Raw genomic sequence first — 14,630 nt, forward strand, 5'->3', positions numbered from 1 at the left:
TTCATTTTCCTTAGATTATCTTGTGAATTTAATGAGAGTCCAATGAAAAATACCATCAGGATGGTGGTTGTTTTGTGCCTAATACATTTGGAACAGTAAAAAATCAAGAAGAGCCCGAAAAGACCTGAGAAAGATGAGCTGCTTAGTGGAGCCAAGTAAAGTTTTTAAATACTTAAAATAATTCAAAAAGGAGAAAAATATCTCTTTAAAAAAAGTGAATTTATTATATGTAAAATTGTTGGTTTAGGGGCTTCCCTGGTGGCGCAGTGGTTGAGTCCGCCTGCCGATGCAGGGGACACGGGTTTGTGCCCCAGTCCGGGAAGATCCCACGTGCCGCGGAGCGGCTGGGCCCGTGAGCCATGGCCGCCCGTGAGCCATGGCCGCTGAGCATGCGCGTCCGGAGCCTGTGCTCCACTACGGGAGAGGCCACAACAGTGAGAGGACCGCGTACCAAAAAAAAAATTGTTGGTTTAATTCCCAGGAGTTTTTATTTCTGGTGACTTTAAGAACATTTGTTTTTTTAAAGTTTTTATTTATTTATTTTTGGCTGCGTTGGGTCTTCGTTGCAGTGTGGTGGCTTCTCTTGTTGTGGAGTACAGGCTCTAGGTGTGCGGGCTTCAGTAGTTGTGGCTCATGGCTCAGTAATTGTGGCTCTCAGGCTCTAGAGTGCAGGCTCAGTAGTTGTGGCGCATGAGCTTAGTTGCTTCGCGGCATGTGGGATCTTGCTGGACCAGGGATCGAATCCATGTTCCCTGCATTGGCAGGCAGATTCTTAACCACCGCGCCACCGGGGGAGCCCTCTGGTGACTTTAAAAGGCAATATTTTGTCTTTGCATTTTTAATGGAGTATCTCATGAGGACAGAAAGGGTTAGTAGTTTCATTTTTAGTAGTAATGACAGTATTTAAAAAGTTTTATGTAGATGTGTGTGTGTGTGTGGAGACACATTACATATACTTACATGTTTGTAACTTATGTGATGATAATATATACTTAAATATATAATCTTATATACATAAATCATTAGGAACCGATTATGTAGTATCAGGATGTTGGTGGTAATGTTGATACTGTTAAAGCTATTATATATGTATATATAACATACATGTGTATAGATAACCTAAGTGTAGAAAGAGAAATTTTTTGTTATTAAGATACATTTAATTTAATGGGATGTAATTAAATTTATTTTACAATGATTATAATTAATGTAATGTAGTTAATATATGTATATATTATTGTCATTAGGAATCATTTTTCCCCAATATAAAAGAAAAAGAGTTGTACAAAATAAAGATACTAAGTAAAACTCTAGTGCAAAATTTGAATAGAATATGTCAGCATTTGTCTTAAAAATATTTCCCAAGTTGGTTCACTTTATGAAAAAAATGTATTTCTTAGGGCTATTCATTGCAAAAGCAGCAACAAAAAAGTAGTTTTAGTGATTACTAGTGTTTATAAGAGCCCAGATGGTGAGTAAATAGTATTTCCCCACTAAAACGATATAAGCCTCCATAAAATAATAGCTTACATCACATGTGGAGCAGGAAATGTATTAGACTAGGATTTCTTGTGTCAGAAAGCAAAGAAATATCAAAAAACTATTGGGAGTCTCTCAGAAGTTCATAACTTAAAACGGTATCTTGAGTATCAAAAAGTAGTGTTAAAATTTTTTATCAGGAAAGGTTACTGAAATTGATTAAAAACTTTTTCTGCCTTTGTTACAGAGATCTGTGCCCTTTTCTCCTTTGGTTTCTTAATTTGATTTATATTTATAGATTTTTATAATATTAAACTACCCTTACATTCCCAGTAAATGCTCAGCCTGAGTTATTTGTTATATTTTTCTGAGTTTCTAGGCTTAATTTGATAATTGAGTTTAGTATTCTTGCATTCATTATTTCTTAGTGAGATGTTAGCTCGTAATTTAATTTCTAGTACTCTTTTGTCATCTTTGTATCTGGATTCTGTGGGCCTCAGTACTTGGAGGCTGTTAACGAACTCTTTTTCTGCATTTGGTATAAGATTTTTTTTTAACCTGAGAAGATTCTTCCGTTTACATTCTTTGTGGTTTCTGACAGGTTTGGATTTACTTTTACTTTTTGGATTTACTTTTATGTGCTTTGTATATACTCTACTTTTTTTTCCTCTTGTACTTTTTACTCTCTCTATATAATATAGTAAGTTCTTTTTTTCCACTCTCAACTCCCTCCCCCAGTACTTCCTTAGATACTGTATTTGGTCTATTCTTTTCTTGCTAATTCCAGGTTACTTAAAAGTAACACAAGTTAATAAGTAGTAAAGTTGATAAAAGTTTAATGCTGGCCACTACATCCAAATGTAATTGCTGTTGACCAGTATTTTAGTTCTACTTACTTATTCCACAAATTTTGTCTTACTTTATTATTTTATACAGTTGTTATTTGCTCAGATTTAACCATGTATTTAGCATTTCTTTGCTTTTAGTTATTTCTTGGATTTGAGACCTTACTTATGGGACCATTTGTGTTATATCTGAGGCACACTCTTTAAATTTTTCTTTAATAAAGGGATTTTGTTGGTAAACATTTCAACTGGGTGTATTGTTCTTTTTCTTAATTTTGCCTGAAACTAGCTTTATTTTGTATTATTCTTAAGGATTGTTTTGCTATGAATGCAATTTTAGGAGAAAAATCCTTTTTTTTCTCAGCAGTCATTACATTCTGTTTTGTGGCATCTGTTGTTTTTTGAGAAGTCAGTTATTAATTTAATGCCCTTCCTTTATAGCTGATCTATCGTTTCCTTCTGGCTGCGTTGAAAGTCTTCTGTTTATCTTTTCTGTGTGGATTTGTAGTTGTAGTTTTTAAGTATCCTGATTTGGATTTGTTGGAGAGCTTTGGGCTGTCTTTTTTTTTTTTAACTAAAAAAATCTCATTTTCTCTTTGGACATTGTCTTCATTTTTCTATTATAATTTTCTTGAACTTTGTTTAAATATATGTTAAATATTTTCAGCTTATTCTCTATATTTCTTTTTTCGTAATAAATTTATTTATTTTATTTTGGGGGGCTGTGTTGGGTCTTCGTTGCTGCGCGTCGACTTTCTCTAGTTGTGGTGAGTGGGGCTACTCTTCATTGTGGTACATGGGCCTCTCATTGCGGTGGCTTCTCGTTGCGGAGCGTGGGCTCTAGGCACGTGGGATTCAGTAGTTGTGGCTTGCGGGCTCTAGAGCGCAGTCTCAGTAGTTGGGGCACGTGGGCTTAGTTGCTCCAAGGCATGTGGAATCTTCCCAGACCAGGGCTCGAACCCATGTCCCCTGCATTGGCAGGCGGATTCTTAACCAGTACACCACCAGGGAAGTCCTATTCTCTATATTTCTTAAGATTTTTTTCTTGTTTTTCATCTTATCCTGACTTTGTGGTACATACTCTTATTTTTTTTAGCTCTGTTTTCCCACTTCACTAATGCTCTTTTTAGTTATATCTTAATACACCATTTAATTCCTTCATTTTTCTTTTTTACTTTCTCTCTCTTCCTCTCTCCCTGCCCCTCTTTCATTTTGGGTAATTTCTGTTGACCTATGTTTAAGTTCATTGATTCTTAACTTGATTGTATCCAGTCTACTGATGAGCTCATCAAAGGCATTCTTCATCTTTAGTACCATGTTTTTTGTTTCTGACATTTTCACTTTACTGTAATACTTTTCTTATGTCTGCTCCATCTGTCTAGTTATATTGTCTACCTTTTCCACTGGACCATTACCATATTATAGTTGTTTTAAATTCTGTGTGATATTCATCTGGGTCATCTCTTAATTTTCAGGGATTGCTCTGTTGATTGCTTTGGCTCTTGGCAGTGGATTGGGTTTTTTTTCTAATCCTTTCATTTTTATGTGCGTCGTTATTTTGTATTTGATACTAGATACTGTATGTAGAGCAATAAAGACAGAGGATAGACAGTGTTTAGGCCTGGAGATGAACACACCTCTTCTGCTAGAATTGAGTTAGGTTTGGGTTTTTGTTGTTGTTATTGTTAGCTTCAGTGCACCATCAAATTCCTCTAGTGTTACTTTGTGCTTAGGGGTGGGACTGGTTTTTTGGAAGATTTTTCTAAGTGTTCCTGTTCCACCCTCAGTTTTAGGCCTTCTCTGTGCTCTTGTGTTTCAGACAGGATATATTTCCATGTTCTCATCCCTCTTTCGAAGGTAGATGGCTCTTTCTTGTTACTGTCTATTTGCTAGCTTGGCAGTGGGGAGGGAGGGCACTTGGGGAGGATTTTTTTTTTTTGGTCCTGGTGAATCCTTACCTGTTTGGTTGCTATTTATAATCTCTGGCTCATTTTCAAGTTTCTTTTTGTTTAAAGTTTTTTTTTTTTATAGCTTTATATTTTCTGATACTTCCAATATTGGTATACTTGCAGGTGTGATTCTGCTACCGTTTTTCTGTCCATTATTGCTCATTATGTCTCTTGTGATTGGGTTTTGTTGTTGTTGGGGTTTTTTGTTTTTTGTTTTGGGTTTTTTTTTTTTTTTTTGTATATTTGTACATGACTTCATATGTGTTGAACTTTGGGTGTGGGAATTCCTTGAGGTTTGGGTTAAAGTTGCATTCTTACCAGAGAGGTTTTAGATTTGTTTTTGCCAGTTGCATGTATGTTTTTAGTCCTGAACTTCTTTAAATTTTTTTATGTGCTTAAGGTACTATGAATTAAAACTACAGACCTGCATGAAGGATGACTTCTATTTTGAATTCCCTCCACCCCCAGCAGTCCTTTTCTCAGTGCTAAGCAAGTTTTCTTCCTCTCCCTTCTGCAGGATGGGCTTAAAGCTTGCAGTGAGGGTGTAGCTCTTTGGAATGAGTAAGTCTCCTTTGGATTCCCTGCCTTTGTTGGATTCTCTATTTTATTTCCTCTCTCTCTCGTTCCCTACAACCATCAAAGTGGAAAGTCTTGTCTCTAAAGTTGAGAAATCATCTGCTAGATTGGGGCTTTGTTGCTAGCCTACTTCCTGGCATTTTGTTTTCACTTCTTTCTTTGCATTTGGATTCCTTATTTTTCTGCCATTTCAGTATGTGTTTATGAGTTTTTATTTTTAAAACTCACATTTCAGTTGTAATCAGCGGGAGCTTTACTAAGGGTGCTTAATCCTTTTTCCATTGTTTGGTTTTTCCTTTCATTTGGTACTTTTCCCCACATTTTTAAGGCTAGAAACTCCTTTCCTAAATTTAATTTACTACTGTTTCCATTTTGAAAAACATTTATTGTTTAAATTTCTGCTTTTGCTCAATAAATGGTAGCTGTTGAAGGATCTAAGAATATGGATATGATACTGGAATTTTACCTAAAGTAAATAATCTAGTTCATCCTGTGGGATAGGGCAGTATGAAGGAGATGAACTTCTTAGTCACACTTGGTGTTTTTTTAAATATTCATTCATTCATTTATTTATTTTTGGCTGCACTGGGTCTTAGTTGTGGCAGGTGGGATCTTTGTTGCAGCATGTGGGATCTTTAGTTGCGGCTTGCATGCGGGATCTAGTTCCCCAACCAAGGATTGAACCTGGGCCCCCTGCTTTGAGAGTGCAGAGTCTTAGCCACTGGACCACCAGGGAAGTCCCCACACTTGGTTTTTGAATTGTTACTCACACACTTCTGTGAAATACTTAAGTTTTATGAGACTCTGCACCATCCGTTAATACAGAAAGAGTAGCTATGTTGTGAGCCTTAAAGGACATAAGTAATAGTTTCTGGTACTTGGCCTAGTATAGTGATTTAGAAAATACAATGGTTCTCCCATTTTTAGAAAAGGAAATTGAATCTCAAGGAGGTAACATGTATTTGCTACCTATACAAAATTCTGTAGTTTTAAGTTGGAAATCAAGCCCCTGTCTCTTCTGGATTTTACTTTTCAGAAGAGTAGTATTCAGTAACTTATTCTGCCTGCCTGTATATTTCTTGAGTATCTTATACATACATCCAAGGGCTTAAGACATTTGGGGAGAAAGAAAGAATTTAATGTAATGCCCACTTTGGCAAATGTTTTGAATAAGTGGACAAAGATGAATGTAAATACAATGCACTTCCTATACTAGGTAGCTTGTAGTGAGGTAGGCTTATCTAATAATTATGGCCAGTATGCTTAGTGCTATAGAAGGGGTAGCACCTACCTCTTGAGGCAGAGGTAGGGTTGTTTGAACTGGGTCATGAGGTATGTGTAGGATGCTGAGATGTTAGCAAAGGAGGCATGGGCTTTTAGGCAGAAATAACGCATATGTATGTAAAGGCCTGAAGGCAGTCCTGTTTATGAGAAGTCCAGGTTGTGTGCACACAGTAAAGCAGTTAAAAGGAATGTCTCTTGTGGTTACGGAAGAGATGGCAGTTGAGATGTGTCTTAAATGATTGGTAGTGTTTCAGCATATGAAGATAACATGGATAGGATAACAGAAATTGAATAAATAAGTAAAGTTACTTAGCAGAATGTAAGTTATTTATGTATAGGGACCCATGAATAGTCACATTGACTTGGCTGCCACTTACTCTTGAACTCTCAAACCTACAGAACAGCTTAGACATCACCTCTTTCTGAGAAATCATCAGGAAATTGTGCATATCTCATTAGAGCTTTTATGTGAGAGGATTTTTTGTGGGGAGGAGGATACGGGAGCAGTTTTTCCAGGCTTCCATGTATAAGATAAAGTGATAAAAATATTTTGGGAATGGAGCATATATGACTTGGAATATCAAATATAATAGTTTAAAATTTATTTGGTAACCATTAGAGGTCCATTGTAGCATTTTGAACAGGAGACCTGACATAATGATGATTTATCTGACCATGCCGGATGGAATTGGAGAGGAACATGACAGAAGCAGCAAGTTCAGGACTGAAGTGATTAAGACTTGAATAAAGAATGGTGGTAATGGGAATGAAAGAAAAGGCATTGTGAAAGGGATTTCTAAACAAAGATTTGACAGGTTCTAAGAAATGATTGAAGGTAAGATATGGAAGACAAGCAGGGGAATTGGAAATGTTGGAATTTCATACTTGGATGACTAGGAAATTTTTGATATCAGCAAGAGATATGACATTAGCAGGAAAAGTAGTTGAGGGAAAAAGCTGAAATTACCATTTGTTATTTATTGGATATGAGGTTAATTATAAACTCTACTTTAGAGCATGTCAATATTCCTTTGTAAAAGTAATTTCTAAAAATTATGCTATACTCTGTCATTAGATGGGAAAGGTAGTCCTTTTTTTTTCTAGTTTTACTGAGATATAATTTACATACAGCACTGTATCAGTTTAAGGCATAATGGTTTGACTTACATACATCGTGAAGTGATAAATCACAGTAAGTTTAGTGACCAACAATCATCTCATATAGATAGAAAATTAAAGAAATAGAAAAAACTTATTTTTCTTGTGATGAGAACGCTTAGGATTTGCTCTCTTAACAACTTTCATATATAACATATGACATTGTTAATTATATTTATCATGTTGACATTACATCCCTAGTACTTATTTGTCTTATAACTGGAAGTTTGTACCTTCTGACTGCCTTCATCCAATTCCTGCTCCCCTCAGCCCCCACCTCTGGGAACCATAAATCTGGTCTCTTTTTCTATAAGTTTCTTTGTTTTTGAACTATAATTGACCCAGAACACTATGTTAGTTCCTTTTACCCAAAGTAGTGATTTGGTATTTCTGTACATTTCAAAATGATCACCACAATAAGTCCATTTACCATCTGTCATCATACAAAGATACTGATATTATATAACTATTGACTATATTCCTCATGATGTATATTTCATATCTATGACTCATTTATTTTACAGCTGGAAGTTTGTACCTGTTAATCTCCCTCACCTATTTCTTTCCTCCCGCTCCCCACCTCCCCTGGCAATGCAGTCTTGTATCAGTAGCGTAAGTCTTGGAAACAGGCCTGTATGCCAGGTCACCTTTAATAAGTATCACTGTTGTGAGACTGAAAAGTCGCTGATCTTTTTGGATTTTACTTTGTTCACGTATAAACTAGAAATAGTAATACCTGATTACAGGGCTGTTGTGTAAACTAAATAGTATAATATATATCCATGCTGTCCTATTATAAGCCCTCAATAAATGTTAGTTTCCCCTTCTTCGTTAGAAGATGCCAGCCTTATTTATTCTTGACTATTTTCACACATTAAGATGGACATCAAAGAATAATGCATAAAACATTTTTGTTTCACTGTTTAGGAATTCACTGAAGTCATAACCATGATTGTTTGCTAAATAAAATATGTGTATAATCAGGCAGTTTGTAATTAGACTAACTCGGAAGTTGTAATTATTGAATGTGTAGGTGTAGTTAACAGCCTTCATTTCTGGTAAATGACTTTACTTAGAGGATGTATGTTTATGTGAGCAAGAGGGACTATTTCCTGGAAGGAAACTGTGGTCTCCAGATCTTTATAATAACGTCACCTTTAGTCTTTTTGAAGTCATGAGCATTGTCCTATACAGACTGTTTCCTTCAGGCAGTTTCGTGCAAGTAGTAAATGAAGCCTTATGCGCCTGTTAAAACTTCATAGACTGTCAGTAATATGGAAAAATTGGATGTTTAATCAGGAATGCAAACATGTGTTTCAGGTAGAGAATTCCAAAGATAATGAAGATAGTATTCTACAAAGAGAAATTCCTGCCAGACAGTCTCGACGAAGGTTTCGGAAAATTAACTGTAAAGGAGAACGTCAAACTATTACTGATGATGTGGACATTAACAGCTATCTTTCTGTGAGTATATTTAGGAACATTTCATGGGTATTTCTTAGTTCATATGCAGTATACTTAATTTACATATATATATATTTTAACATCTTTATTAGAGTGTAATTGCTTTACAGCGAGGTGTTAGTTTCTGCTTTATAACAAAGTAAATCAGCTATACATATACTTATATCCCCGTATCTCCTCCCTCTTGATTCTCCCTCCCATCTGCTTTATCCCACCCTTCTGCTTTATCCCACCCCTCTAGGTGGTCACAAAGCACTGAGTTGATCTCCCTGTGCTATGTGGCCGCTTCTCACTAGCTATCTGTTTTACATTTGGTGTTGTATATATGTCCATGCCACTCTCTCACTTCATCCCAGCATACCCTTCCCCCTCACCGTGTCTTCAAGTCCATTCTGTACGTCTGTGTCTTTATTCCTGTCCTACCCCTAGGTTCTTCAGAACCTTTTTTTTTTTAACATTCCATATATATGTGTTAGCATACAGTATTTGTTTTTCTTTTTCTGACTTACTTCACTCTGTATAAGACTCTAGGTCCATCCACCTCACTACAAATGACTCAATTCTATTTCTTTTTTTTTTTTTTTTGCGGTACGTGGGCCTCTCACTGTTGTGGCTTCTCACGTTGCGGAGCACAGGTTCTGGACATGCAGGCTCAGCAGCCATGGCTCACGGGCCTAGCCACTCCGTTGCATGTGGGATCTTCCCAGACCGGGGCACGAACCCACGTCCCCTGCATCGGCAGGCGGACTCTCAACCACTGCGCCACCAGGGAAGCCCCAATGCCTCAATTTTGTTTCTTTTTATGGCTGAGTAATATTCCATTGTACATATGTGCCACATCTTCTTTATCCATTCATCTGTTGATGGACACTTAGGTTGCTTCCATGACCTGGCCATTGTAAATAGAGCTGCAGTGAACATTGTGGTACACGACTCTTTTTGAATTATGGTTTTCTCAGGGTGTATGCCCAGTAGTGGAATTGTTGGGTCATATGGTAGTTCTATTCTTAGTGTTTTAAGGAACCTCCGTACTGTTCTCCATAGTGACTGTATCAATTTATATTCCACCAACAGTGCAAGAGGGTTCCCTTCTCTCCACACCCTCTACGGCATTTATTGTTTGTAGATTTTTTGATGATGGCCATTCTGACTGGTGTGAGGTGATACCTCATTTAGTTTTGATTTGCATTTCTCTAATGATTAGTGATGTTGAGCATCCTTTCATGTGTTTGTTGGCAATCTGTATATCTTCTTTGGAGAAATGTCTCTTTAGATCTTCTGCCCATTTTTAGATTGGGTTGTTTGTTTTTTTGATATTGAGCTGCTTGTAAATTTTGGAGATTAATCCTTTGTCAGTTGCTTCATTTGCAAATATTTTCTCCCATTCTGAGGGTCTTTTCGTCTTATGTTTTCCTTTTCTGTGCAAAAGCTTTTAAGTTTCATTAGGTCCCATTTGTTTATTTTTGTTTTTATTTCCATTTCTCTAGGAGGTGGGTCAAAAAGAATCTTGCTGTGATTTATGTCATAGAGTGTTTTGCCTCTGTGTTCCTCTAAGAGTTTTAGAGTGTCTGGCCTTACGGTTAGGCCTTTAATCCATTTTGAGTTTATTTTTGTGTATGATGTTAGGGAGTGTTCTGATTTCATTCTTTTACATGTAGCTGTCCAGTTTTCCCAGCACCACTTATTGAAAAGGCTGTCTTTTCTCCATTGTATATTCATGCATCCTTTATCGAAGATAAGGCAATCATATGTGCATGGGTTTATCTCTGGGATTTCTATCCTGTTCCATTGATCTATATTTCTGTTTTTGTGCCAGTGCCATACTGTCTTGATTACTGTAGCTTTGTAGTATAGTCAAGTCCGGGAGCCTGATTCCTCCAGCTCCATTTTTCATTCTCAAGATTGCTTTGGCTACTCGGGGTCTTTTGTGTTTCCATACAAACTAAAATTTTTTGTTCTAGTACTGTGAAAAATGCCATTGGTAGTTTGATAGGGATTGCATTGAATCTGTAGATTGCTTTGGGTAGTATAGTCCTTTTCACAATGTTGATTCCTCCAAACCAAGAACATGTTATATCTCTCCATCTGTTTGTATCATCTTTAATTTCTTTTATCAGTATCATATAGTTTTCTGCATGCAGGTCTTTTTTCTCCTTAGGTAGGTTTATTCCTAGATATTTTATTCTTTTTGTTGCAGTGTTAAATGGGAGTGTTTCCTTAATTTCTGTTTCAGATTTTTCATCATTAGTGTATAGGAATGACAGAGATTTCTGTGAATTAATTTTGCATCCTGCTACTTTACCAGATTCATTGATAAGCTCTAGTAGTTTTCTGGTACCATCTTTAGGATTCTCTGTGTATAGTATCATGTCATCTGCAAAGAGTGACAGCTTTACTTCGTCTTTTCCAATTTGGATTCCTTTATTTCTTTTTCTTCTCTGATTGCTGTAGCTAAAACTTCCAAACGTATGTTGAATAATAGTGGTGAGAGTGGAAAACCTTGTCTTGTTCCTGATCTTAGAGACAATAGTTTCAGTTTTTCACCATTGAAAACGATGTTGGCTGTGGGTTTGTCATATATGGCCTTTATTATGTTGAGGTAAGTTCCCTCTATACCTGCTTTCTGGATGGTTTTTATCATAAATGGGTGTAGAATTTTGTCAAAATCTTTTTCTGCATTTATTGAGATGATCATATGGTTTTTCTCCTTCAGTTTGTTACTGTGGTGTATCACATTGATTGATTTGCATATATTGAAGAATCCTTGTATTCTGGGATAAACCCCACTTGATCATGGTGTATGATTCTTTTAATGTGCTGTTGGATTCTGTTTGCTAGTATTTTGTTGAGGATTTTTACGTCTATGTTCATCAGTGATATTGGCCTGTGGTTTTCTTTCTTTGTGACATCTTTCTCTGGCTGGGCTATCAGGGTGATGGTGGCCTTGTAGCATGAGTTTGGGAGTGTTCCTCGCTCTGCTATATTTTGGAGGAGTTTGAGAAAGATGGTTGTTAACTCGTCTCTAAATGTTTGATAGAATTCGCCTGTGAAGTCATCTGGTTCTGGGCTTTTGTTTTTTGGTAGATTTTTAATTACAGTCTCAATTTCAGTGCTTGTGATTGGTCTGTTCATATTTTCTATTTCTTCCTGATTCAGTCTTGGCAGGTTGTGCATTTCTAAGAATTTGTCCATTTCTTCCAGGTTGTCCATTTTATTGGCATATAGTTCCTTGTAGTAATCTCTCATGATCTTTTGTATTCCTGCAGTGTCCGTTGTTACTTCTCTACTTTTCATTGCTAATTCTGTTGATTTGATTCTTCTGCCTCTTTTTCTTGATGAGTCTGGCTAATGGTTTATCAATTTTGTTTATCTTCTCAAAGATCCAGCTTTTAGTTTTATTGATCTCTGCTATTGTTTCCTTCATTTCTTTTTCATTTATTTCTGATCTGATCTTTATGATTTCTCTCTTTCTGCTAACTTTGGGGTTTTATTGTTCTTCTTTCTCTAATTGCTTTAGGTGTAAGGTTAGGTTGTTTATTTGAGATGTTTCTTGAGATAGGATTGTATTGCTCTAAACTTCCCTCTTAGAACTGCTTTTGCTGCATCCCATAAGTTTTGGGTTGTCCTGTTTTCATTGTCATTTGTTTCTAGGTATTTTTTTATTTCCTCCTGATTCCTTCAGTGATCTCTTGGTTATTTAGTGTATTGTTTAGCCTCCATGTGTTTATAGTTTTTACAGGTTTTTTCTTTCAGATGACATCTAGTCTCATAGCATTGTGGTCAGAAAAGATACTTGATACGATTTCAATTTTCTTAAATTTACCAAGGCTTGATTTGTGACCCAAGATATGATCTGTCCTGGAGAATGTTCCATGAGCACTTGAGAAGAAAGTGTATTCTGTTGTATTTGGATGGAATGTCCTATAAATATCAGTTAAGTCCATCTTGCTTAATGTATCATTTAAAGCTTGTGTTTCCTTATTTATTTTCCTTTTGGATGATCTGTCCATTGGTGAAAGTGGGGTGTTAAATCCCCTACTATGATTGTGTTACTGTCGATTTCCCCTTTTATGGCTGTTAGCATTTGCCTTATGTATTGAGGTGCTCCTATGTTGGGAGCATAAAACTTTACAATTGTTGTATCTTCTTCTTGGATTGATCATTATCTAGTGTCCTCCTTTTCTCCTGTACTAGTCTTGAATTTAAAGTCTATTTTGTCTGATATGAGAATTGCTACTCCATCTTTCTTTTGATTTCCATTTGCATGGACTACTTTTTGCATTCCCTCATTTTTGGTCTGTATGTGTCCCTAGGTCTGAAGTGGGTCTCTTGTAGGCAGCATATATACGGGTCTTGTTTCTGTGTCCATTCAACCAGTCTGTGTCTTTTGGTTTGGAGCATTTAATCCATTTACATTTAAGGTAGTTATCAATCTGTATGTTCTGTTTACCATTTTCTAAATTGTTTGGGTTTGTTATTGTAGGTGTTTTTCTTCTCTTGTGTTTTCTGCCTAGAGAAGTTCCGTTAGCATTTATTGTAAAGCTGGTTTGGTGGTACTGAAATCTCTTAGCTTTTGATTGTCTGTAAAGGTTTTAATTTCTCCTTCGAATCTGAATGAGATCCTTGCTGGGTAGAGTAATCTTGGTTGTAGGTTTTTCCCTTTCATCACTTTAAATATGTCCTGCCACTCCCTTCTGGCTTGCAGTTTCTGCTGAAAGATCAGCTGTTAAACTTATGGGGATTCCCTTGTATGTTATTTTTTGTTTTTCCCTTGCTGCTTTTAATATTTTTCTTTTCATTTAATTTTTGATAGTTTGATTAATGTGTGTCTTGGTGTGTTTCTCTTTGGATTTATACTGTATGGGACTCTCTGTGCTTCCTGGACTTGATTGACTCTTTTCTTTCCCATGTTAGGAAAGTTTTCAACTATATCTCTTCAAATTTTCTCAGTCCCTTTTTTTTTCTGTTCTTCTTCTGGAACCCCTATAATTCGAATGTTGGTGCATTTAATGTTGTCCCCGAGGTCTCTGAGACTGTCCTCAATTCTTTTCATTGTTTTTTCTTTATTCTGCTCTGTGGTAGTTATTTCTACTGTTTTATCTTCCAGGTCACTTATCCGTTCTTCTGCCTCAGTTATTCTGCTATTGATTCCATCTAGAGTATTTTTAATTTCATTTAGTGTGTTGTTCATCGTTGCTTGTTTCATCTTTAGTTCTTCTAGGTCCTTGTTAAATGTTTCTTGCATTTTCTCTATTTCCAAGATTTTGGGTCACCTTTACTGTCATTATTCTGAATTCTCTTTCAGGTAGACTGCCTATTTCCTCTTCATTTGTGAGGTCTGGTGGGTTTTTATCTTGCTCCTTCATCTGCTGTGTGTTTTTCTGTCTTCTCATTTTGCTTATCTTACTGTGTTTGGGTTCTCCTTTTTGCAGGCTGCAGGTTCTTAGTTCCCGTTGTTTTTGGTGTCTGTCCCCAGTGGCTAAAGTTGGTTCAGTGGATTGTGTAGGCTTCCTGGTGGAGGGGACTAGTGCCTGTTTTCTGGTGGTTGAGGCTAGATCTTGTTTTTCTGGTGGGCAGGTCCACATCTGGTGGTGTGTTTTGGGGTGTCTGTTGCCTTATTATGATTTTAGGCAGCCTCTCTGCTAATGGGTGGGGTTGTGTTCCTGTCTTGCTAGTTGTTTGGCATAGGGTGTCCAGCACTGTAGCTTGCTGGTGGTTGAGTGGAGCTGGGTCTTCGCGTTGAGATGGAGAGAGCTTTCTCCATTTGACATTACGTGGAGCCGGGAGGTCTCTGCTGGACCAATGTCCTGAACTCGGCTCTCCCGCCTCAGAGGCACAGGCCTGACACCTGGCTGGAGCACCAAGACCCTGTCAG

The 14,630-nt window shown here is 36.9% G+C and overlaps 1 protein-coding gene across 6 annotated transcripts in view; it reads left to right on the top strand.

Moving 5' to 3' along the window:
• The window catches only part of RAPGEF6 (Rap guanine nucleotide exchange factor 6), a 221,816-nt gene that overhangs the window by 74,486 nt on the left and 132,700 nt on the right, over nt 1-14,630 (top strand). For all 6 annotated transcript variants that reach the window (XM_082837180.1, XM_082837181.1, XM_082837182.1 and 3 more), the window contains one exon: nt 8,612-8,755. In XM_082837180.1, coding sequence (XP_082693306.1) covers nt 8,612-8,755 — 144 coding nt within the window. The remainder of the gene's footprint in view (nt 1-8,611; nt 8,756-14,630) is intronic.

This window comes from Leucopleurus acutus, assembly GCF_964270905.1.
Source record: "Leucopleurus acutus genome assembly, chromosome: 3".
In the NCBI taxonomy this organism is placed as follows: Eukaryota; Metazoa; Chordata; class Mammalia; order Artiodactyla; family Delphinidae; genus Leucopleurus; species Leucopleurus acutus.